The sequence below is a fragment of the Sminthopsis crassicaudata genome, chromosome 1 (assembly GCF_048593235.1).
Source record: "Sminthopsis crassicaudata isolate SCR6 chromosome 1, ASM4859323v1, whole genome shotgun sequence".
NCBI classification, from domain to species: Eukaryota; Metazoa; Chordata; class Mammalia; order Dasyuromorphia; family Dasyuridae; genus Sminthopsis; species Sminthopsis crassicaudata.
The window spans coordinates 124,281,728-124,307,431 of record NC_133617.1 but is presented as its reverse complement, the minus strand read 5'-3'; the positions used below and the strand labels follow the sequence as shown (position 1 = coordinate 124,307,431).

Below are 25,704 nucleotides of genomic sequence, written 5' to 3'. Positions count from 1 at the left end.
CTGTGGATGGATTCTTTCTTTTTTCTTGTTCATTTTTTCCTAATGAAAACTATAATTATAACCACCTCTAATCCTGGGCTGGAAGGATGATATTTCTAGATTCACTTCAGCTCTCTCCTCTGACCTGGAACCCCAACCCAAATGTTTTACCCTCTTCAAGTGCGTAGGCAGTAGCATTCTTGTCCCACTGCTTCTGCATTCACCAAGTGGGCTGCTTCCCTCTCATGCAGGGCAGTGGTTTACAGCAGCAAAGCTTTTCCTAATCAGCAGAGGTTCCCTCAGATTTCCCAGAATCAGACCTCCAACTCTCCCTATTCTCCAGGAGATAAAATTTTGTGTGGTTCCTCCTGAGGCTCCAACCTGAAGGTGTTCGCACTTCACACTGGTTAAACCAGATCTAAAGTCTTCCTTTGGGTCTTCTTGGGTTGTCTCAGGAGGATCCTTGTTCCTCCCCAAATCTTAGTTGTTTTTCATCAGTCTATGTTTGCCTTGAGGACCAACTTTCTCTTTGTGGGTGAACTCTGAAGACTTTAAATTCCCAGAATACTCATAATAGTAACATTATTGATTGAATGTAGCTGAATAGCTATAATGGGTGGCCCTTCATTTGACCTGTTCTTTTCCTGTGTCTTTTTCCTGACTGATGGTAAATGAAGACAATGCTGTGAAGAGAGGGCTTTCTTTGAGATTGATATGTAGCTCTGTAAATATGGATCTCAATTCTTTACCTCAGCAATTGTTCTTTTGTTTTAGGTGAAAGAGAAGGGATACTAGACACTTGTGAGTTTTGAAAGATTGGAGAAAGGAGCTTCTTGACAATGATTTTCTGAGTTACAGAAACTCAGGATTGATACCTTATGTAAAAATTGAGGTCTCTCTCTTAAGTACTAGATTGATATAGTATAGAACAAACCTACAAGGCAATAGGGGGAAGTTTATATTTCTGTTTTTGCTAAATCTTTGGAAATTTTTTAAAAGTTAACTTATTTTAGTTAGAAAATAGAAGGCAAGAGAATATGAGGTAATATAATTATAGTACCAGCTCTTTCCTGGGAAGCTGTCAGTAATGAATCAATCTAATTTAAAGCCAGCTTAAGATTGATAATTATACAAGATATGTATTTCTGCTCCTAATCTCCCTGGAGGAGTAATGCCTTGTTTTACTTTTGGGAATTATATCCACCAGAAGTCTACATGTTACTAAGAATCTTTCTGTGCAACTAATTTTTAAAAGAAATGTATAAATTTCATCTACAAAAGAAAGAAATATAGACAATGACAAAATAGATCATTTTGGGAGCAAGATGCTAGAAGCCAATACAATGATCTACAAATAATCAATAAGCAAGATGCCAAATACTGTGATAAATTCTCAGCATTCAAATTTCCTATTCTCAAGGAATTTCCATTCTCAAGTATTCAAAAAGTTCCCATTTTCAAGTTGTTTGTATATTGAGACAATACATGTACTTATAAGTATATTCGAGATCCATATGAAGTAGAAATTAAACTTTGAGGGGAAAATTATAGTAATGGGTAGGGAAGGATCTGGAAAAGTCTCCTGTAGAAGGCAGATTGTGAACTCAATGAAAATACGAAAGGGAAATATTCTAGCCATGGAGAGAGCAAGTGTAAAAGCATAGAAACAAGAAACAAAAATGAAAGGAATAAGTTGTTAGAATCAAATCCATGAGTGAGTGAACAAAGGGCAACATGCCAGAGACTTTGAGGCAGAAAAGGAAGCAACTAAATGCCTCAGAGAGAGTCGGGTGCTGATTTAGGGAACAGATGAACATGTGGGTGAGTAGAATCCCTGGGAAATCTTCCATGAAGCCTGCTGTGCATTAATGATGATATATCCTGTTTTCTATTGTGTTGAGAAGACTGAAGGGTCAGGTAAATTAGAAATGAAACTAGTTCTTTCTCTGGGAGATACATGACAGACAGAAGCTATTGTACCAAGGCTTTTTCTTTTTTTATACCTAATTCAATTACATGTTATTGCCTGATACTCTTTCATTAAAAGTTTTTCCTTTGAATTTGAAGTAATCATTTTGGACTTAATAAAATAAATGTCAATAAGGGCTTGTAAGCCTGGAGTATAAATGTATGACTCTCTAAATACTTCTAGAGATATATGAAACAATTGATAGAATGCCCTGGGAAACTATATCTCATATTGTCTTTTATAGGCATATAGACTTCTTAGAAATATAAACCCCCATCTACTTGCTTTATTTTCTTGTTGCTGTTATTGTTTTGCTACACTTGATTTATTTTAGAGCTATACTTTTCTAGAAATCACAGCTCTGTTGGTGTCAGAACAATGAAATCAACAACAGACTAAAACTAGATATATCAACTATGACAACAAAATGACTGAAAACAAAATAAAAAACAGACAACCTCCTGCAATATTTGAGTTTATTAGCATTAATAGAAGAAAGCTTCAAAAATTTCTATTAAAATTTTGAATACTAGGTTAAGGGAAATAGTTTTATTATTTTCTTATTTCAACAATGTAATTAATTTGTGAATTAAGGAAAAGAAACTCATTTTAAAATTATGTATTATCTTTCTTGTCTTGAACCTTAACCCAGATATATTGCAATTCATAATACTTTCCCATCCCCAGGAAGGTAACCACTGCTTTTTCTATTTTTAATATATGATTCCCTACTGTCAGACTAGTAACTTATTTCCTAAATTCCTCATTAATTTCATCTTTTTTTCTAGGTGATCAATAACTTGACAACAAAATCAGTTCTGTTCATCTCTCTCCTGACTTTCACCCAAATATTCTCTGAAATGTATTCCTTCTCTGTTCTGTTTCCTGAATTAAATCATATGACTATAACTTCTTAATGTAAAGTGCTCTTCACTATAAATTTTACTTATACTGTTTCTTTTGGACAAATTATATTCATCTAGAATTATAGTAAAAATAGGTTTCCTCTCACCAAAAAAAAAAAAAACCTATAAGGTTTTTTTTTTTTTTTTTTTTTTTTTATCTCCATGCACTGACTTCTAATGTTTCATTTTCATTGGAGATGTTTTAGCCATTTTTGTATAGATATTGAGGCCATGTTTTTTTGTCTTACTTGGAGACAAGAAGAGACAAGAGATATCATAGTGTCCTTCAAGTTTCTGAAGGACTATCAGGCATAGGAAGCATTAGACTTGTTTTGTTTGAACAGAAAAATTGTCAAGACTTCCAGTTAGTCTCACTGCTAGAGGGGGAAAATAATCTTAATAATTAGAATCATTCAAAATTGGAATGGGTTACTTCAATAGGTGTTGGGTTTTTCAGATTTTTTTTTTCCAGTGAGTTTTTCAAATAGATCATGAACAATTGCTTGTCAGATATATCATTTGTTTATGAATTAGACTAAATAGTTCCTGAACCTTCTTCTAACTCTTAAATTCTACAATTATGCTACTTAAAATAAAGCAGTAAAACAATGATGTGGACTATATGTAATAAGCATATTACGCCATTGCACTAAATAAAGCAAACATGTATTTTGGAAACAGCCATATCATGGTCATGATTATCATATTTTTATTGATGACATTTCCATTTTATAAATTGAGCACATTCAATATCGTGGAATCTTGGCTGACTTTTCACTTGGGAAAAGCAGAGTGATGTAGTGGATAAAGTTCTGGATTTAAAGTCAGGAAATTCTGGGTTCAAATCTCATCTTTGATGTTTCCTAGTTATGTGATTATGTAGAAGCCACTTACTACTAATTTCCTGATCTCTTAAATTAAGGCTGGGATTAGATGATTTTAAGATCCTGTCTTAATTTGAAATCTGTGATACTATGATTCTTAGCTAATCTTGTAATCTAATTAGTTGCCAAATGCTATCAGCTCTACTCTTACAGTATTCCTCACATCTATGCCTTTCTTTACCCTTAATTAAGCAGACTCATTCATTCTGTCCTAAATTTTATTTTTGTTCTATGATTTCATCAATACAGGAAAATCCTGATTAAAACAATGTCCTTTGTCAAAGTGAATTTATATCTGCCTTATAATTTACAATCTTACAATTGAGAATGTCCTGGTCCAATGAATAGCTTGCCCTCAACTATAGAATCTATACATATGAAAGATAGGGTTTGAACTCAAAATCTACTCTATCCATCATACTATACTATCTTTCCTGCATTGAATTATTATAATATGGAAAATTTTAACTGTATATCCTGCTTCTAGTCTCTACCTCTCCAATTAACGATTCATACTAATAGCTCAGGGATCTGTCAATTCATCAGTTTAAGTGTTGCATCAATTGATGTAACTGCAATTGTGGTATGAATTAGTAGATGATATGAAAATTTCCTAATAAATTTCTTAAGAAAACTTTGGGCTAGATATATCATGCATATACATCTATCTCAATGGACTCTCCAAACAATAGAATCTTAGAACTGGAAGAGACTAGAAATCATATGATACAAGCCCTGAAAAGAAATCCTAATATCCCTAGAAAACACCTTTGAAAACTTCTGCTTGAACATCTCTATTCATGCAAACAAAAGACAATTCTGCTTTTGTATCAATTTAGATATAAGGAATGTTTTTCTCTTGTTTTACCCCAATGAAGTTTTTTTCTAATCTAAATCTTCTCCTTTAGCTTATACTTTTATCCTTTGGGGTAAAATAAAATGTTTAAAACTTCTATGTGAAAGTCTTTACATATTTATAGAAAGCTATCATATTCCTTCTCCATATCCTTCTCTCCATACTATGCCCTCTCATTTTCTTTAACTGAGCTTTATATTGTCTAATAGCATGGGTCCTCTATGTGTACCCATTCATGTTTTAAATATATATATATGACAAATAATGCTCCAGCTATGATCTATCTAGGGAAGGCTTTTACTTTTCTCATTCCAGTAAAAATTATTTCTTTAGCTCAAACTAAGATCTAAGTACTTAGGGTATTTTATGCCTTATTACTAACACTCCTTAAACTTTTTCATTTAACCAACAGTTCAGTAAGAAAGAGCTAGAACAGAAAATTCAAATCAAAGGCATTATTAAAATATCATAGCAAAAATATATATTTACAATATACCTCCCTCATAAACTTAGGGCACAATCTTCCCAAAATAAGCACAGCATTAGCAGGAAACGTTGGTATTAGAAGAAAACCAACTGTTGACTAGGTAATTTCCACTTCCAATATTATAGTATCCTCATATTTTTTTTTTCTTTTCATGAATTACCTATACTAACATGACCTGGGAGAAATGCCTCTGTTGGTTGTGTCACTCATCTGATACTTTTGACTTGTTGCTTCTTAGGATCTCAGGTCTTAGCTGTCATGTTTAAATATACCTTGAACCCACCAGTTTATCTCTTCTCTGTTTATGTTCAATAAAGAGTAATCTCTTTCTTATAAGAGAAGATATAATTGATGGATTATATGAATGGATTGTCAGTCTTTTCTAAAAATCCAAAATCTCTTCTCATAACTCTATAAAAATGCACCTTGGTAGAGTTAACAGAGGGCTCATTTTGGAGTTAAGAAGACCTGCCTCTGATACAAATACTAACTGTGTGACCAATTGTAAACCATTTAATTTTTCCATTGTTTCAGAAAACTCTAAAATTATATTCTACAAAAGTTGCTAATCTTTGTCAGGATAGGGAGTTCATTACCAGTCATTTAAACAGATAAAATGAAAGGTCCCTCTTTCTTTTTCAGAATATGAAAATTAAGCTATAATCAATCAGCTTAGTTAGAGAACCACTTTTCATACTGACCATACCAATCTTGTATCTAATAAAAATATATAATATAAAATGAATTATTTTAGATATTTAGTTATAAAATTGAAATAAGCATTTCTATTCAAGTCACTATATGAGTAGCTAAAGAAAATTCAAAGTGATAGTTAAGGAAGAATTATTTCTAAAGTAGAAAATATTAAAAACATGCACATAATTAAACTCATCCATGATTAAATTTCTTGACAGACTGACCAGACATTAGTATATCATGACTGGTATCTTTGGAGATGATTTCCAAATTAGTGGGAAAAAAAATAGAAACATTTTAGTATTTAGGTGCACATGCATATACATTCTGAATAACTTTCAGTCATTCATTTATCCAACAAATAACATGCAAGACTCTGAGAAGACATGCAAGCTGTAGATAAATAAGTAACCCCTGCCCTCATGAAGCTTCCAGTTTAATAGAAAATATGAAACAAATGAAAAACTATAGTATAAAGTAAATGTATGATTGGTATGTAAGAAAGGTAAAAACAAAATGCTGTATAAGGTCAGCCTTCAATTGCAAAAGTATAACTATACTATATTATACTAATTCACTATAATGAGTTATTAGATTAAGATTTGCATTGAAGAGGGAGACTGTTATAATGATAGCAACAACAGAATATATATAGTGCTTTAAGATTTTCAATGATCTTAAAATTTTATCTTGAGGTATATGACTTTTTATCTCCATTTTTTCATATGAGGAAATAAGCAATATAAATATGTATTTACAATATAAGTATTTAATTATAAAAGTATGCTATAAATATAAATTGTAAAGCTTTATTATAAATTCAAATAAGAAATTCTACTTAATATATGTTGATTTTAGAATACCAGGAAACTTCTATCCCAAATGTCTGTCTCAGATTGAATATTTTTATTCCCAACCTTCCTCACCCCTTACACTTATGCCTGTGGATTATGGTTGTTTTGAAGAAAACTAATAGTTTTATGCACGATAAAAGGAACTCCAGAATATTTTTTGCAATATAAATAGTAAAAGTTTCATCCCACCTCAGACTCTATATTATAAATATTACTACTGTATTTAATCTTACTTATTCTTTAAACTATATTATTATGATAGGAGACTCCATGTTTAACCAATCTTTGATGATGGGAGAATATTTAGATATTGTGTTGTTAAAATGAAGGATAATTTGTTATTTAGAACAATATTATTTTTGGGAAACATTCCTTTAAATCATAGTTTATGCACAATTCTTTAAATAAATGATTATAGTGGATTTTGGTGACACTACATATTTCTAAGAACTCTAGTATCCTACTAAGATAAGATACTGTAGCTATTTCTCAAGTGTCTGTCTCTATCTCTCTCTGGATTTTTGCTATTCTCCTTTAATTTACTTCATCTTTCTACACTAACATCCTTATGAATTAGTTGCTTACTTATGAAACTTAATATTAGAGACATCTGCATTGTTCTTATAACTATCAATATTTTTTAAATCACATTTAATTTGCAGTGTTAGCAGATGAAAAAATACGAAGTGCATTTCCCTCAATGATTCTTTCTAATCTTTTTCTAAGCTATCCCTTACTGAGCAATTCTTGTTCTTTTTAAAAAGTATCTATCAATTTCTAGGTTTATATTTACAGGAGCAGCTCTTAATGAGATATTATTTGTGATTGAAATTAGGAGAAGCTGTCATCATGATAATAGGATAAGAGAGTGAGAGTAGAAAGGATTCAAAAGCCATCTGATCCAACCACCTCATTTGATAAGGAAACTGAAGCCCAGTAGAGTTGTGTCCTGTGGAAGATTAGAGCAATGGTGAAATTGAGGCAGATGGATGTTATATAGCAGAGCCATGATTCATATTCAAGTCTTCTGATTTGAATATACTTCACCAGTTTTCCTCTATCCTGGTAGAATGAAAGATTTAAAGAAAAACACATGTTGCCATTATTTCTGGATTTTCTTTCAGTTAGAATATAATTCTTCTGGAAAATGTCACAATGGAGCTCAAGTTGTTTTCTTAAAGCTAACAAAGAGTTTTATTTGTGATCTCTTTCTGCTAAGGGCAGGAAAGATTTTAGTTTCCTTTCTCCCAAACCCCTTAATAATCTTTCTGAGTCTCTGCATCTCTCCATCCATGTGGCAGAAAAAAGAACAAAAGGACCTCAACAGTCACATAAGGTGTAACAGCAGTATTACATGACTCCCTGATGACTTCCTTGTCTTTGCCAAGGTTGGCAAGGAATTAAAGAAGTGGGTGGTGTTCCCAACTGAATGGATTTGTGGTCAAGAAAGCAGGCCAACATTTACTACTTCACTTTGCTTCAGCTGACTGACATATTACTACCTCCTTATCTCGTCTCTCTTCTGCCTCACTAAACTGCAGTCTGCAAAGCTAGCTTCTAATTTATTTCCAACCCTTTTGAAAGACATTAGAGGATTCATATAGTGTTCCAAAGCAGTATCAGCTAACTTGTCCTTCTTCCCTTGGTCTAAAAGTGCTTAAACCCCACATTTTGAACATAAAAGGAAATGAAAACATAAATGTAAATTGTACCTTTCAATCACTTGTCAACATGTGTGGGCACAGAGAGTTGGTTGGGCAGTTGATGAACCCAAGTCTAGTACTACCACCATTGACCCTTTCTTTAAAGACATGCCCAGAACAAATTCTATGAAAACCTAAACTTGTAAACTGTAGCAAGTTCTTTGGCTTTTTTTTTTTTTTTTTTTTTTTAAGATTTGGGTCTAGAAGCAATAATTAAAAGAATCATATAAAATTTAAGTTTAAGTTTTCTGGAATGTGAGATAAAAGAAAAAGAGGGGGAAATTGCAATTTGATTGTAGTTTGCTGCTTATTTTTTTATTTTTTGAGTAACTGGGTAAGTTATTTTCTTATACCTAGGAAGGAGATACTAATCTTTCTTTCTTTTTCTTTCTTTCTTTCTTTCTTTCTTTCTTTCTTTCTTTCTTTCTTTCTTTCTTTCTTTCTTTCTTTCTTTCTTTCTTTCTTTCTTTCTTTCTTTCTTTCTTTCTTTCTTTCTTTCTTTCTTTCTTTCTTTCTTTCTTTCTTTCTTTCTTTCTTTCTTTCTTTCATTTATTTGCTACGGCAATTGAGGTAAATGACTTGCCCAGGGTCACACAGCTAGGAAGTCTTAAGTGTTTGAGGCCAAATTTGAATTCAGACCCTCTTGACTTCAGGGCTGGTGCTCTGTCCATTGTACCACCTAGCTGCCCTGAAGATACTAGTCTTAAAATTATCAAAGTCTGCAATGCAATATCAGCACCTCAGTATTTTTAAGTCCGATCCTTTCCCTATATCTATTTAGTGATAATTTCCAGGAGAAAATGGGGGGAGGAATAAATAGAAATTATAACCTCCCTCCACACACACACACACACACACACACACACAAACACACACACATACTATGTCTTTTATTTCTGGGGGTTTTACTTTTTATTGACTTTTCACAAAAAAGAACATTGGAAAATATAATGTTCTGTTGTCTCTAAATTGCAATCATTCTCTGGGAGCAGATCTCTTAGGGAGCTTCTGGAGCCAGCCTTAGTTTTAGTTTCAGTTCAATAATCCCCAAAATGCAGCCAGGAGTTAAAGTCCAGCTCCTATATTGTGTCCTTCAAAGTCTTGAATTTTTTCCTGTCAGAATGTCTCCATCCAGCTTCAGTTTCTAGCTCCCTCTGAATCCAAAGCCTCTAGCCAGCACGAAGGTAAACCTGGGAATGAATCAGACTCTGCTTCCAAGAATGTGGTGTTGTGGGTTTCCCAGAATTCAATCCTAGTTGTGAATCTCCGGGAAGTGCATGAGCAGGCTTTTCCTTTAGACTTGTGAATCTGCTGGACTTGCAAATCCACTGAATCCTGGCTCTGAATCTCCTTGAGCTTCCCTGAAGTTCTTCTCCCCTTGACTCACTCCAGATTCACTTCCCCACTCAATGTTGGCTCCTTATATTCTCCCATAGAATGGGCTTGTGGGAACTCCTTAAGGAACCAATGAGTGAACTCTTTAAAGGTATAAACTCCTTTAAAGGTTTGAACTCCTTTAAAGGTGTGAACTCTGAACTAGAGAATTGTTAAATACTGACTTAGCACGTTGTAAGCATCCTAACAAGAAAGGATAAAAGAATTTATTACCCATTTTTAGAGAAATATTTGAACAATTGATCAGATAAATCACTTAACAATAGATTTTATTGAAAGTTTAACAATCAGTGTCCCAAAGACTGAATAATCATATGCAGATGTTTTAGTGCTTAAGATGACCAAATTGAATTTTTCATTACTATAAAATTATTTACTGTTTAATGGTGATGATAACCCAAAATTATAGCAATCTCTAAAAAGACCTTTTCATCAAGATTCATAAATATGAACCAGGGAAATTAAGCTGTTTCTAGTTTTACTTTTGGAATAAACATATAAAGCTGAAAACTATCACTGGTTTCAAACTAATACATGACAATGTGATCAAATAATAAACAATAAGCATAATTTTTAACAAATTAGAATTTTCACTAATTTTCCTTAAGATCAACCAGTATTGTTATTGTTATTATTGTTATTTTGCAAATCAATATCAATGGTAAAAGGACAATCCACCTTCCAATAATCCATCAGATTAGATTGATTTATTGCCTAGCACACATTAGACACTTAATAAAAAATTTACTGAGTGATTAACAGGCTTTGTAGAGATTGGACTATTCAAGAGTTATTTTAGGATAACAAATTCCCCCCAAAAAACACTTTTGCATTTTGGAATAATATTTGACATTTAAATATTAAAATATAGAACATTTAATGATAGGCTACAAAATAAAAGTAATTAAATTTTTGTTTATGACACTAGTCCACTTCTACTACATTCACTTGTTATTGGCATTGTTGTTCTGGTCCAAAGATTCCACTGGGGAGCTTCTGGTACAGAAACCTCTTCCTCTATTTCAGATAGACACATGAGATATAGTTTATACTAGAGAGTTAACTGGGTTGCTAAGAGGATAAGAAAGTTACTTATGATACTAGAACTACTATTTGTGAGTAAAAGGACTTGAACCTAGGTGTTCAAGTCCACTCCACTATTCACTTCACTATAATACCAATAATTAATTTGCTTTACATTATAAAAAGGACAACACTGATAAAGAATGGGAGAGCAATTACTATCAACAATTTATACTGTTCTCAGATTGTAAAACTTAACCATTACTTCTAGGGTGTCTAACCAAAAACAATCAGAAACAATGACCATAGTTAATCACCCCTAAGGTTTTAGAAGACTACAATATATCAGGATTTACAAATGATACAACAATAAATCCAGACATGACAAAACAGAGATTCATGATGTCTTCTTGTAACCAAGTGAGTAAAAAGTAATAAGTCATGTCTAATATAATATGCAGCACCAAAAAAGAAATATGACAAACTCTGGAGTCTAATGAATAATGCAAAATGGAAAACATATTCTTTGGTGTGCTTAAAGATTTATTAAAATTTAAGAGGTACTGCTGTTATTCAAAGAGTTCAAGCTGAAGTTGATAGTAAATAGGAATTCTCTTGCCCCTAACTCACCACAGGATGATTTAGATTCATCTGAGACTTTAAGAGCATCCAAGCTAGAGTAGCAGCAAGATAAACTATCTTATCCTTTCCTTGCACAAGGCAACCACAGATCTCTCCTCACCAATCATACCAACACCATCTTCCTTTTATATTACTTGGTCACACTGGCCTGAGAGGATTACTACTCCTTTATGGCTATTTGGCTTGCTTTCTCCTTCCCAATAGAAAAAAATACTAAAATGTCTTTCAATTGTTTCTGGATCTTCAGAAAGATCCAGATATGTACTGTCTTTCCTATTTAGAATATGAAGAGAAATAGGAAAAGAAGAAAGGAAGTAACAAAGAAAGGAAGAAGGAAAAGAAGAAGAAAAAAGAGTGATAGGAGAGAAGTGAAGAAGGAGAGAAGTTAGGGAAGGAAAAAAGAAAAAGAAAAGTAAGGAGAATAGGAGGAATGAAGAAAGGGCAGGAATAATGAAAAAACAGTGGGATAAATGAAGAAGAGAGACAGAGAGAGAAGGATGGAAGAAAGGAAGGAAAGGTAAGAAAGAAGGCAAGGTAGGAAAAGAAAGGAAATAGGAAAGGAAGGATGGGAGGAATGTAAAAAGGGTGAGAGGAAGAAAATATAGTAAGAATAAGGAAGAGAAGGAAAAGGAGGAAAGAAAAGAAGGAAGATTAAGTTCTTACTGTGCCAGGCACTATTCTAAGCTTTTTACATATATTATCTAATTTAATTCCCACAATAACCCTTTTAGGTATGTGATATCAATATCACTATTTTATAGATGAGGGGCAGCTAACTGGTACAGTGAGTAGACTACTGAGCCTGAAGTCAGAAAGACTCCTCTTCCTGAGTTCAAATCTAGCCTCAAACAGTAGCTTTGTGACCCTGGGCATGTCACTTAATGCTGTATATCCTAGTCAAATGAACTGGAAAAGAAAATGGCAAACCACTCCAATATCTTATCCAAGAAAACTCCAAATAAAGTGATAAAGAGTCAGAAATTACTGAAGTGACTAATCAACAATCACAACAATTTTACAGATGGAGGAAAATGACATAGGAGAGAAGTGATTTTCTCCATCATATAATTAGTATCAGAGTAGGGATTTGAATTCAGGTCTTCCTGACTCCAAGTCCATCACTCTAACCACTCTATCACCACCTGCTTTCTGTAGAACAGGAACTGACTTCTTTTCTATTTTTATTCTCCTGATTTGAATGAAGTAAGTGTTTAAGATAAATGCCTTTTAATTTATTCAAGAAATAATTTGGTCAATATTAGCTACATGATATTATGGACAATTAAAGATTGACTTAGAAAATACAGCATTTTGTCTCAATAAAGTTTGTACTCCTTACTTATTAGGGATTGCTAAGATACATAATAAATGAAAACTCTAAGAGTAAGTATTCATTTATCCTCATTATTGCGTGTTAATTTATTTCTGTCTAGCCACTTTATTATGGAGAAGAAATGTGGTATAATCAAGAGTTTTGAATTTGAAACTGCCAGTTCACATCTCTGCTCTACTTTATACCTATGCAAACTTGAGCATATGACTTACCTTTTGTAAACCTCATTCTAATTATCTCTAAAAGAAGGGTATTGGACAATGTGAATGAATCAATTATCTATTAAGCACTTAATAATGTGCAAAGAACAGTGCTAAATGATGGGGTGAAAATTTAAAAGATGGTATCTGTCTTTAGAGGATTCACATTCTATTCATCAAACATGTTCTTAAACATAAAAGGGGTTAGCTTCACCACAGATAGAAATGATAGCCAGTCAGTCAATAAACATTTATTAAACACTTAGTAAGTACTTCGATGGAGATACTTGGTTTGAGGCCATGGTAGAGAACACCTAAGTGAGAGTCAGGGGTATAGTATGAAGAGGAAAAAACAAACAAACAAACAAAAACATAAATGACCTGTAATCCTTCCTTAAAATGAGAGCATGGGAGGAACATTCAAAGGAGGAGTGTGGGGGTAGAAGGGAAGAATTTACTTTCAATATTTGATTTATAGTACAGAATGAACTTCATAGTATTCTGGTCTTCAGAATGCAGTGGCAAAACAGATGATAATATCTCTTCTTTAATTTCATTTGTACGGATATTATTATATAACTGGAGCAGCAATTCCTTGACATTCATTGGAGATGACTGACCTATTGTCCACAGAAATTTCTTCCCTTAACAATGGCTGGGAGGCTGCTGGACCAATTGTCTTAGATGGGAGGTGCTATCATTCTCAGGGCTTCTGCAGTTATCCTGCCATTAGTAGCAATTCACCAGCAGCTACTATTTTTGATGAAAAGGAAAGTGGCACACTGCTCTGTAATGATTTCTTCACGTGATGGAATTGGGCTGTACTAGAAGCAGATACTGTGACTGAGAGGATATTGTTATTCTCAATGTTCTTGGTTTCAGGGTCCTTGGATGATTTAATCAGGATCTGAGGTAAATTGATGGCCAAGGTGGTAAAAGTGGTTCGAATTGTTTGGTATGTGCTACCTCTCATCCCTTTCCCAGAGTACTTTTTCCATATTTTTTCCTGATTTTCCATATGAGACATCTAAGTCCCAAATATGGTTAATTACATAACAGCTAAGGTCACTGACACTCTAAATCTAGTCCTCAACATTTCTATTAAGTGATAAAATTATATCAACAAATGATGTGGATTTAATAGACATTTTAACAATTTAAAATTAAATTCCTCATATAAACATGATAATAATGGTGCTGACTACTATATGTTGAGATGAGTCAAAGCAAAACCTTTTAAATCATCCAATCAATTAAATGTCATCTTTCCTTTCAATCACATAACTAATACTGGAGAGGAATTTGAGAAATGCAATAACTTTACATAGGCTTTTTGTGAGGAAATAAACCTAATGCTATAGTAGAGAATTCATATTAAATGAATCTCTTAAATAAGATGTAAAACCTTTAGTAAAATATCATATCTTAACTTATTGTGTATGTGTTTAAATAAAAAAGACAGAAAAAGAAAGCTAATAAATGTGCAACTGAAATGTATATAGTGAATTGTTATGAAATATTTTATTTAAAATATATCATCATGTGGCATTGACTGTAAACAGAAAAAACAACTATGATTGGCCACTAGAAACAATCCAATTCTGTTAATACAACAAATTTTAATTAGCATTTATTAAGCATCTATTAAGAAACTATTACTGTGTTGGAATATAGAGGAGAGCTGTTAGAAAACACAGGAGCTACCTGACAATGGCTGCTGGAAATCTAACCCAGAATGAATCTCTTCTTGTTAAGAAGATGATACAAGGAGACTGAGGGGCAGTTGCTGTTCTCTTACCTCTCTAAGAGGCCATTGAGTTGTCTGGCATCTCTCCCCTTCCCTCTGCCTCCACTTTATCTCATTAATAATCTGCAACACCTGTGTCAGCAAAGGCAGCCTTGTAACTCCTTCAGATGTTATGATCCACAGCTGTGGAGGTTTTTGAAGAATTGATCTGTCCCTTAACAATTCCCCATATTTTTTTTGGGTTTTTTTTGCTGTTATTCTTCCCCCCCTCACCCCCCCATGGCATGTTCCACACACTGAGGAATGAAAGCAGCACTATCACTTCTGGATTTTTGTAACAGGTGTTAATCGAGGAAAACTTTCAAATGAAGAAGAGAATTATAGTTAGAAAGGCATTTAAGTATGTCATCAGTCTCCTGGCTTGGCCCTTTGATGTGTTGGCCCATTTAATTACCCCGACTAAAAAAGTCTTACTCGGGCTCTTCTTCCTTAACTCTGGAACTTCTTACGAACAGCTCTGGCTCTTCTTGTAATTAATTCTTGCCCCATATTCAGGTGCCATATGTTGGAATACAAGGGAGAGTTGTTAGAATACACAGGAGACACCTACAATGGCTGCTAGAGATCCAACCCAGAATCTCCTCTTGTGAGAGGGTGATACAGACTGAGAGGCAGTTGCTGTTCTCTGGCCTCTCTTGATTGAGAGGCCATTTTGTTGTCTGACTTCTCTCCTTTTCCTTCTGCCTCCAATTTATCTCATTCCCAGTTGGCAACATCTGTGTCAGCAAAGGCTGCCTTGCAACTCCTTCAGATGTTATGATCTACAGCTGTGGAGACTCTTGGAGAATTGACCTGTCCCTTAAAAACTATTCTATGTGCTAAGTTTATAAAACCAACACAAAATTAAACAGTTCCTGCCCTGAAGAAGTTATATACTCTTTCATGTGCTTGGTGACAATCCTAGAGAGCTGACACATCACCAAAAGATTTATTATATGATCATACATTTAGAGCTCCAAGATACCTTAGGGGAAGTAAATATCAACCTGTTCATTTTAGTGATAAATAAACTGAAGCCCAGAAATGCTTAGCAATTTGCCCAATATTACACAGCTAGATAATTTGTAAGGATTTCAGCATAGAGAATCCTAAATCTAAATTAAGTGCTCAGTGCCCTACACCATATTGCCTTTCAACAACACATTATAATAATCTACTTATCCAGCATTTTATAATATTTTCATGCAAATGAATCTTTTTTATTAGTAGTTATTAATATTTTGTATAATTTTAAATTTTATTTCTCAAAGTACTTTATGATATTCCATTAAACACTGATGGCACAGAAAAGATAAAGTTGATTATCCCCATTTTAAAATCCTAAATAAGAGGACTATAGGAGCAAATTGATTTGCCTTAAGGTCATATAATAAGCTCAAATGACTTCTTTGACATAGGTCTCCTAATTCCTTGAGGAAGACTTTTTGACTCATGGATCAGCTAGTTCAAATTCAGGGATAACCAGATCATCTGACAGTCACTGAGAGAGAGCTATCTCCAAAATGTCTTAAAATGATAAATTCTTTCCTTCTCAATCAGTCATTTCCCCATCTCTTTGTATTCCCTCAGAAGGCTATGCCTAGGCTCAATCCCATTGTGACATTTTCATTCCAGAAAAGTAAAAGTCAGTCTTCTCTTGAAAATGATTTTTGTTCTCTCCTAAATCAAATTTCTTTCCATAAAACTAAATGTGGGGCTTCCTAACCAAGAGAGGATGATTTGCTCTGATAGATTGTGTTTGTGTGTGTGTGTGTGTGCATACACACAAATATATATATCCATATTTGTCTGAAAGTAAACTGTATTCTTCAGCATGAAGTTAAGAGCAACATAGCATGGCCAAGTAAGATAAAGAGGAAAATTTATACCCTGATACCCTGGGCCTTTAAGGAAATACAATGGCAAAGTATATTTAAACTCAAAAAGAATAACTCAATATGGCATCAAAATATAGTGATCTTCTAATATTTTGCAAAAGATGTGTCATGATGTTCTTCCTTTCATTACAAGTTGAGTGGGTATAATGTAGAATCTAAAAATTGGTGACTTATGTTTGTATTCTTCCAATCATTCAGGTTAGTTGAATTCACTAACTGCTCATTTTTTTAAAAAGAAATCTCTCAGCAGAATGTAAGCTTCTTGAGGCAGATAACTTCACTTTTGCCTGTACACATAAGGTCTAAACCTAGGTTTGATGTATCATACAAGGGATGAAAGCACGTTGATTGACTGATAATTGCCACTAGTTCTAGTAATTATTAAAATTCTATTGATTTAATTGATGTATTTAAAATATGACTAAACTGTAAAATTAAATTTGCTCTAAAATAAAGATTTAAAAATTGTCATTAATGATACTTTTTCAGAACAGTTCATACAACTGCAACACATAAAGATAGTTTCTAGAAATTACATTCTCTGTCTTGTTGGATTTCTATTTCTCTAGCTCTCTTTTTGTTTATCAGTGTCTGCCACATCCCTTACTTCTTTCTCTGCCACTCTGCTTCATCTCATCATCAACATTTACACACACACACACACACACACACACACACAAAGCAGTTTTAGTATAGCATATCTTTCTTCACAAATACATAAATGTGTAAATTTAAATATTCCTAACATACATATGTAAGTACTAAGGAAATGCTTATTGAATTTAAAGAAAATAACGAGAAAAAATGTTTAGACCTCATTAATACTTCACATTTTCCAAACTTATCACACAAAGTTCAACTCTTGCAATATAGATGTGCTGAAAGTAAAAACTTGAATTTATAATATCTTAAATTTCATTCATAGGTAAAATAATATACACATAAATGTGCATGAGATACATATTGGACCAATGACTTTAATGGTACCTACTCTAAAATTTATGATCTTAATTGCTTAAGGCATAGAAATAATAAATGATTAATCATTATCACATAATGAGTGTATTTATAAAGTTAATTGAAACCAGCTCTCTAACATATCATGTGCCTTTTATATGTATGTGTATGCAAGAAATTAAAGTTGTGAAAATGTTTTGTATTTTGTATGACAGTGTACAACTTTTATTTTTAGAAAAAAATGCAATTTTCACTTACCTTATTTGTATTCACAGCTGTGATAACCCACACACACTGTGCATTGCTATCATATTGGAATGGAAAGTTGGGAGAAGTGAAGGTACCACTCGGTCCTTGAAGATTAGAGCCACATGTCTTCACTGCAAAAAGAAATTGCATCTTCAATAATACTATATTCAATTCATGTATCAACATGCTAATATATTTATGAAAATAATTTGGATACAAAATTACACAATCATAACCCCATTGAATGATATTGTAATTTCCCTTATAATATTCTAATGGCATAACATCAAAATTAAAATGTTGAGGGTTTTTTTTTCTGAGTTCATGAACTCAATCTTTTCTAGATAAATTGAAACCTGGTAATGAATAATACATGTGAGATATGATAAATTCTTGACTGATTTTAAATAGGTTAGTTTAATTTTTAAAAGGTATACTAGTCCAATGGTTTGCTAACAAAACTCTGCAAACTGAAAGAAAAGACTTGGATTAATGGGAAAGTTAGTTGTCAAACATTATCATTGGTTGCATTTATATCACGTTTAGGGCATATGACATCTTTCTGATGTTGCTTTAAAAGCCAAATTTTTACTTGTTTACATATAATAGCTAATTTTCTGAGTCTCAGAAACAAATTCTAGAATTATTATGAGTACACAGATCAAGCTAATTAAATGTACAATAAGGGACATTAAATAAATGAATGAATTAACATCTATTGGTATTTTTAAGAGGCACATTTTGCAAAAGCAAAAATATTAAGAGAAATATATCTTTAATCCAGAAGTCATAAAAAGAACTTTGAAGAAAAAAATTAATAATTATTTCTGTTATTGACTTTGATGCATATCATTTAAAATTTTGAAAAGTATCATTCTCTTTTTATCTTTCTCTCAGTTTCTGTCTCTATCCCTGTATATATATATATATATATATATATATATATATATATCCATACATAGACTCCCATATATAAATGGACATTGAGACAATCAATTAATCATTACAACTCATTGTTAACAAATTAATTAAGAGAGAATATCTCTATTAAATCATTCAGTCAACAATGAGTTAAGAGAGTGAGTGAAGAGCTTGTGCAGTAAAAAGGGGTCTCAATCCCATATCCTTGGTCTTTTATTGAAATCTCCTTCTCAGAAATTTTCTGAGTTTGATGCTTTCAGTTTACCTGATTGTTTTAATAAAGAGTGTCATAGAAACAATATTTGTACTGACTTTGCATTTGCAGGGATTCATTCATGGAAATTTTGAGTGCTCTCAGATATAGGGATCAAGAAAAAATTCATCTAGACTTCCAAGAAAATCACCTATGTTTGAATTATTCTGGAAGAAATTTTGATGTTCCTTTGTATAAAAGGATAACAAGAAATTTTGTACAGACCCTAACTGGAGGACTTGTTGCACTGAGGGAATTAAGGAGGCTTTTCTCCAGGCAATTTGATATCTTACATAAAGGATAAGGATATAACTTTTAGTCAATCACAGGCCCTTAATTGTAATGGGAAGAGTACCTCTTTCCCTCTAAGAAGGGAAACTTGATATTCTTTTCCTTTTCCTTTACTTTATTTTGTTCAGGTTAGGGATAACCTTTTGCAAGCATCAAGTTGGTAGAAGGGAAAAGAAATGAGCATTTATATAGTGTTTCTTATGTGCTAGGATTTGGGCTAAGTGCTTCATTAATATTCTCTATATGTGTTAATAGTAATAATAATAATAAAAATAGGAGGAGGAGGAGGAGCTCACATTTATATAGTACTTACTATGTGCCAGGCAGTATGCTACACTTAATAATGATCTCATTTGATTCTTACAATAATCCTCCCAGCTAGGTATTGTAATTTCCCCCCTTTTATAGTTGAAGAAATTGAGGAAAACACAATGAAGTGACTTGCCCAAGAATACACAGGAAATACCTGAAGATGCATTTGAACTCAAGTATTCTTTACACTAGGCCCAGTGTTTTATCCACTGTGCCACCTACATGCCAGGAAGAGAAGGGAGAGGAATGGAAGGGAAGAGGAAACATATTTACTAAGTTCTCACTATGCTAAGCACAATTATTATGCTAAGAACTTTACAAATTGTAGCTCATTTGACCCACACAATCACCCTAAGAGGTAAATATTCTCATTACCATCATTTTACAGTTGAAGAAACTGTGAAAGCCAACAGGCTAAAATTTGTTCATGATCACACAGACAAAAAAGTCTGAGATCATATTTGAACTAAGTTTTTCTTAACTCTAGGCCAAGTACTCCACAGTACCACCTAGCTTCCTCTATTAATTTATTATAAGAGCATTGCCATTTACTTGAAAGGTATACACTTGCTTAAATAAATCTGCATTATGCTAAACCCTATGCTAAGATACACTTTATGTATCATGTTACTAATAGGAAATATGAACTAAAAATAATCATTTGAGTTCAATGACCCAATATTCTCAAATAATATAATGTCATCTGTATAAAGGATGAGGTTGAGCATCCTTTTGTGTTTTCCCATGAATTATTATAATATCTTAAAAATACAAGATATCTCTCACTTTCCATTCTTTAAAAGATGGTGTCAGTAAATTTAGTTCTCAAATTAGGAAAACAACCTTTTTTGGTAAGTTTCAAAGGAAGTGAATATAGACTAGAAATGTTTTTTCCCCCTGAGAAAATGTCTGTGAACACTTAAACCCTTAGACTAATTTTGCTTTTTATAATTAAGATATTTTATTTAAAATGTATTTATTTATTCATAACACCTTAATATACATATATATGTATATATACATATATTTATCTTATATCTAAATAATGGAGATAAGATTTCCTACTCCACTTCTGAAATGTTTTTGAGATTAAAAGAATTCATTGTTATGCTTTGAGCAGTTCATTAGTCTAAGTGCCCAAATGTTCATTGATATGAAAGCAATGTAGTATAGTGGAATGGAAATTTGACAACATAAGGAGGCTTTCAATTCTATTCTGAATTCTGTTACTACTGAGGAGATGAATGACATTGAAAAAAAACTTCATTTTTCTGAGACTCAGTTTCATTAGCTGTAAAATGAGAAGTTCTTTACAGATCTGACATTCTGTGATCCCCTCATCATTATTCCTCCCAGTGAGTATAATGAAATGAGCAAAGATAATTTATAACCATCTTATAAAGTTCTAAATAACTTTGATTTTCATGTTCCTAGAGAAGGTCTTTTTGTGATTATTAAAATATTTAATTAAATATGTATAAATGATATAGATGTCATTTAAAAATCTAATTTGGTAGAATTTTATATACACACACATTAATTTTTAACAAGTGGATGGCATTTTCATGAGAGCTGGACAAAATCTACTTATGGATTTCCTCATTATGGCAGATGATAATTCAGAGTATAACCACTTAGGCCTCCTGAAGAGCTGGTGGACCAAATATCCAACCCATTTCTATTGTTTTTGTCACCTCTCTTTGGTTTTATGAAAAGTTGTCTGACATGATTTGTAGATAGTTGGTTAGATTGTCAGCTTCAATGTTACTTATGTCTATCACAACTGTATTAAGAAGCAAGACACTACCTAAAATTTTCTATAGATAATATAATGCTGATTTTTAAAAATTAATCAAAAGGAAAGGCTAGTGTCTTCTATAATATGCAATAAAGAAATCTGAATACTGAACACTCCTATACAAAGAATTGCACACATAATAAGTTTTCTTATTGATAAAAATATGTATTTGATCTGTGATGGAGATGACATATTCATCTCTTTTGGATAAGGGTTGGGCATAGAAGCAGGTATAGAAATGAATATATTTAACTAGAAAATGGTTATTTCCAAGATATTATGTAAGTAGATCATAGAAGTATGCATCTCCCAGCCACTAAAAATTTCTAGCTAGTATATCAGAATTTCAATATACATTTATTTATATTTATAACTAAATTAATTTCACGGTATCTTTAAATCATCCTCTAGAAACTTTTACTTGTACTTCTAAAGAGTAGATAAGCATTCAGTGGCTGGTGAGATTTATCTACATGCCTTTTCTTCCCATTTCAGAAACTGCTTGATTCAGTCATTCTTAACCTCTTTTGCACCTCAAAGAGATCATGAATAAATTTCAGGGGGCCCATGAACTTAGATGAGAAAACAATACATTTTTATTTTCATTAATCTCTAATTGAAATATGACATTTTCTTCAAATTCTGAGGCCAAAGGGGTCTATCGCACCATGTCACACACACATATACATGCACATACAGTTAAGGATTGGTGATCCAGCCTTTCTTACATAGCCACTACATAAATCATAAATACTAGAAATAAAATTTAACCATCATTTGTATTGTACTTTCTGTTTTTCAATGAACATTAAATATATATGATTCTTCTTTGATCCTCACAACATTCTTTTAGAAGTACCATAGATATTATCCCTTTTTATAGATGAGAAACATGAAATTCAGAGAGGCTAAAAGACTTTCCCATGCACATACAACTACTTATTCCAAAGAAGAATTTGAACCCAGGTCTGTTCCATAGAATGTAACATATTGTATTTATTTATTGTATTATGCTGCCTGCCATCAGAGTAAATTTACATCTAAGAGTTAATTACTCAATTAGAAACACTTAATAAATGCTTACCAGTTGTTTAACATTATATTTTTCATTCACTGGAATGTAGGTTAAATTTAGAATCCAAAGACAGGGTTAAAATCTTTGTTCTCTCACTAGCAACTGTTGTGATATGGGAGCCACCTGCCAGTACCTGCTAAAGGTCTAAATCAGACCTGTCAAACCTGCTGGTTCTTCTTGTAATTCTTATGCTTCTTTGCCACATCTTTCTCTGAACTTGTTAGATTGTGGCCTGCACTGATGTATGATGTATGTATGTATGATGTATGATGTACATTCAGGCCCCATAATATAATGTCTGGACTAGCTTTCTGGAGAATCTCTGAACAGGCCTTGGGCTTTAGGTGGAGAAGTGATGAAGGCAGGAGAGCCATCACATGGCTAGTCAAAGAAAATTTGCTCCTCCAGAAACAAAAGAAAGGGGGAGCCACAGGTAACCATAGAGAACTTTTAAATTTAGCTCTCTACACTATTAATTTTTGATTTTTGATAAAGATGTACTGACTCCAGCAGACATATAGTTAATGTGATATGGTGATGTAATGGTTTTGCATACTCAATGTAATCATACTGAGGAATTTAAGGGAATCTCAGACACAGAAGTCTCTCTCTCTCAGCCACAGACACATAGAAGACTTCAGACTCCAGACTCCAGATTCCAGACTTTGGACTCTATCTTTGACCAGCCTTGCGGTGACTGTCCTGCCTTCATCACTTCTCCACCTAAAGACCAAGGCCTGTCCAGAGATCCTCCAGAAAGCTAGCCCAGACATTACAAGCAACCTGTGAGACCTTGGACAAATTCACTAATCTCACCAGTCTTCAGATTACTCAAATGTAAAATGAGAAAACTAAACTAAATAACTTTGAAGTTTCTTTTTTTTTTTTTTTTTTTTGCTCTACATCTTAACCCTAGCTTTGGGAAATTTTCAATTCTCTGTTCAGCTTTTTTGGAGAGAGAGTGATTGTAAATAAAATTAGCTATGGATATTTTAACTGATTATAGATATAGTTTTAAGTTTTTAATAATAATACACTTAGGATCTTCTAGCAATCATTTTAAATTATCACTAGTATACTAGTACTATTCACACCACAAAATATAACACAATCTATAGCATAAATATTGTTGATACATTTGAGATAAGGTTGAGGCCAATCTTCAGTAAAAATATGAAATTATAACAAAATCCATTTATATTCACAATATTTTAAGGTTATACTTGCAAAGCAATATATATGCTTCAAAATAGCCTATTAAAGTGAAAACCAAAAAATGTCCTGATAATGGACTAAAAATGAGTGATTCCTTTCAAGTATCCTATTTATTTTTTTTTTAATTTTTATTTTTTACTGGAAACAGGGATACAGCATACAAAAACAAAAATAAACTCCAATGATATGTATGGCTGATATTTTGGAATAGAGACCTACCTATTCTAATTGTTTCTTTGTCAAGTTCTGTGATTTTAGAAAGTAGAATACACAGGTAGGAGAGGAACATAGGAATACTGAAATATAGAAGAAGAAATATGAATTTTGAGTTCTACTTTTGGCTTAGTTGCTAGCTATATCACCTTAGGCAAATAATTTAATGTCTCTGGTACCCAATTTCTGCACTTGTCAAATGATGGAATATCTGAGGTCCCCTCTAGCCTAAAAGATCAAGTTAATGTTTTTAAAGTGGTTTGTATACTTTAAATCTGCCATGTAAATGTTAGTAATTATTTTAATTAAAATTAATATGTAGTTAATAATAATACTTTATGAATCTATGAAAAACATGTCCAGTATGTGACATTTTTGTTAGCTTAATTGTCCTTCCTTGGCTTACAGAAGGCTAAGACAAAGAGTCTACCATTAATAATTTTTAATTGATATGTAGACAACAATATTTACTTTTCTAAACCCAGGAGGCAAAAATATTAGCCTGATTATTTGGCTTTAGGAGAATTCAGTCCTTCAAGATTTTAAATCATTATAGATTTGAAAAGTTATGTTGTCAAAATTGAAAAATAGGAAGTAGCAAATAGGATAAAATATAAATAGAAAACATCAGAGATGAATGAAATTGATTTATTTAAGCTGTGTGGTTTTAACTTATCCAAATCCTAAGAGATTCTAAAATGACATAGAGGCATCTCTAGGATTTTTATTCATATCATAACTCTAAATGACATATAGCAAATCTCTATCTCTCTCTCTTTTTCTGTCTGTCTCTTTCTTCCTCTCTCTTCCCTCCTTCCCTTCCTTCATTCCTTCCTCTCTCCTTTCCTCTCTCTCTTCTTTCTTTGCAGCTTTGTACATATAATATTTTCCCAGGCTTTTAGCGGTAGCAGATATTTCTCTTTTTTAGTTTTATGTCCCCAGTACCTAGAAGTGCTTTCCTTACTGAACTGAACTGAATAGATTTGAATAAGATATGTGCACAGCTAAGCAGATTAAAAAATAAATAAATAAAGGAGAGATCCTTTTAAACTAGGGACATGCAGGAAAGCTTCATGGAAGAAGTGGCATTTTATCTGGGATTTTAAGGATAAATTGTTTTTCAGCATTAGAGAAAGAACAGATATATTGTGGGTTGTTGTATCAAAGAGAGAATATTTGAGCATATTTGAGCCCATGATAGAGAAAAGCAAATGGTATTATATACTCTTTGGATTTCAGTTTCTACATCTGTAGAGTGAGTAGGTATTGGATAAGATGGTCTGTAATAGGTCTTAACAGGAGTTGTGTTTTTTAAGTTGTTTTTACTTTTCTGATGACTATATTTTAATATAATTGATTTTCTTTGTAATCTAATGTGTATTATGTTATATGCGATTAAAAACATTATTCTGAGAAGGGCTTCATCAGAGGCATCTATGATGCACAAAAATGTTAAGAATGCCTTGCCTTTAAAGTTCCTTCCACATTTAAATCTATAATCCTATATTGCATTTGTTATCTATATTAATTTAGAGCATTGTACAGTGAATTAAAAATTATAAAGTACATAATCAATGCATAAGGAGACTCGCCCCCTTTTCAGATATGGTAACTAGCTCAGAACATGGAACTCTCTAAAATGGAACCAAAAGAGTAACAAGATGAACCAATTTCAGAAATGTAATATCCTAATGGATGATTTGTAAATCAGTTATTTATAATGTTCTTTCTTCCACAACTCCACATGGAGACACGAATATAAAGTATTTCTAAGGTAAAATAAACTGTTGTTTGTGTACAATATGGTAGT

At 32.6% G+C, this 25,704-nt stretch overlaps 1 protein-coding gene across 1 annotated transcript in view; it reads right to left on the bottom strand.

Annotated features, from left to right (window-relative positions):
- The window catches only part of CSMD3 (CUB and Sushi multiple domains 3), a 1,577,676-nt gene that overhangs the window by 764,787 nt on the left and 787,185 nt on the right, over positions 1-25,704 (bottom strand). Inside the window, 1 exon segment of the mRNA XM_074266680.1 lies at positions 17,826-17,947. Coding sequence (XP_074122781.1) covers positions 17,826-17,947 — 122 coding nt within the window.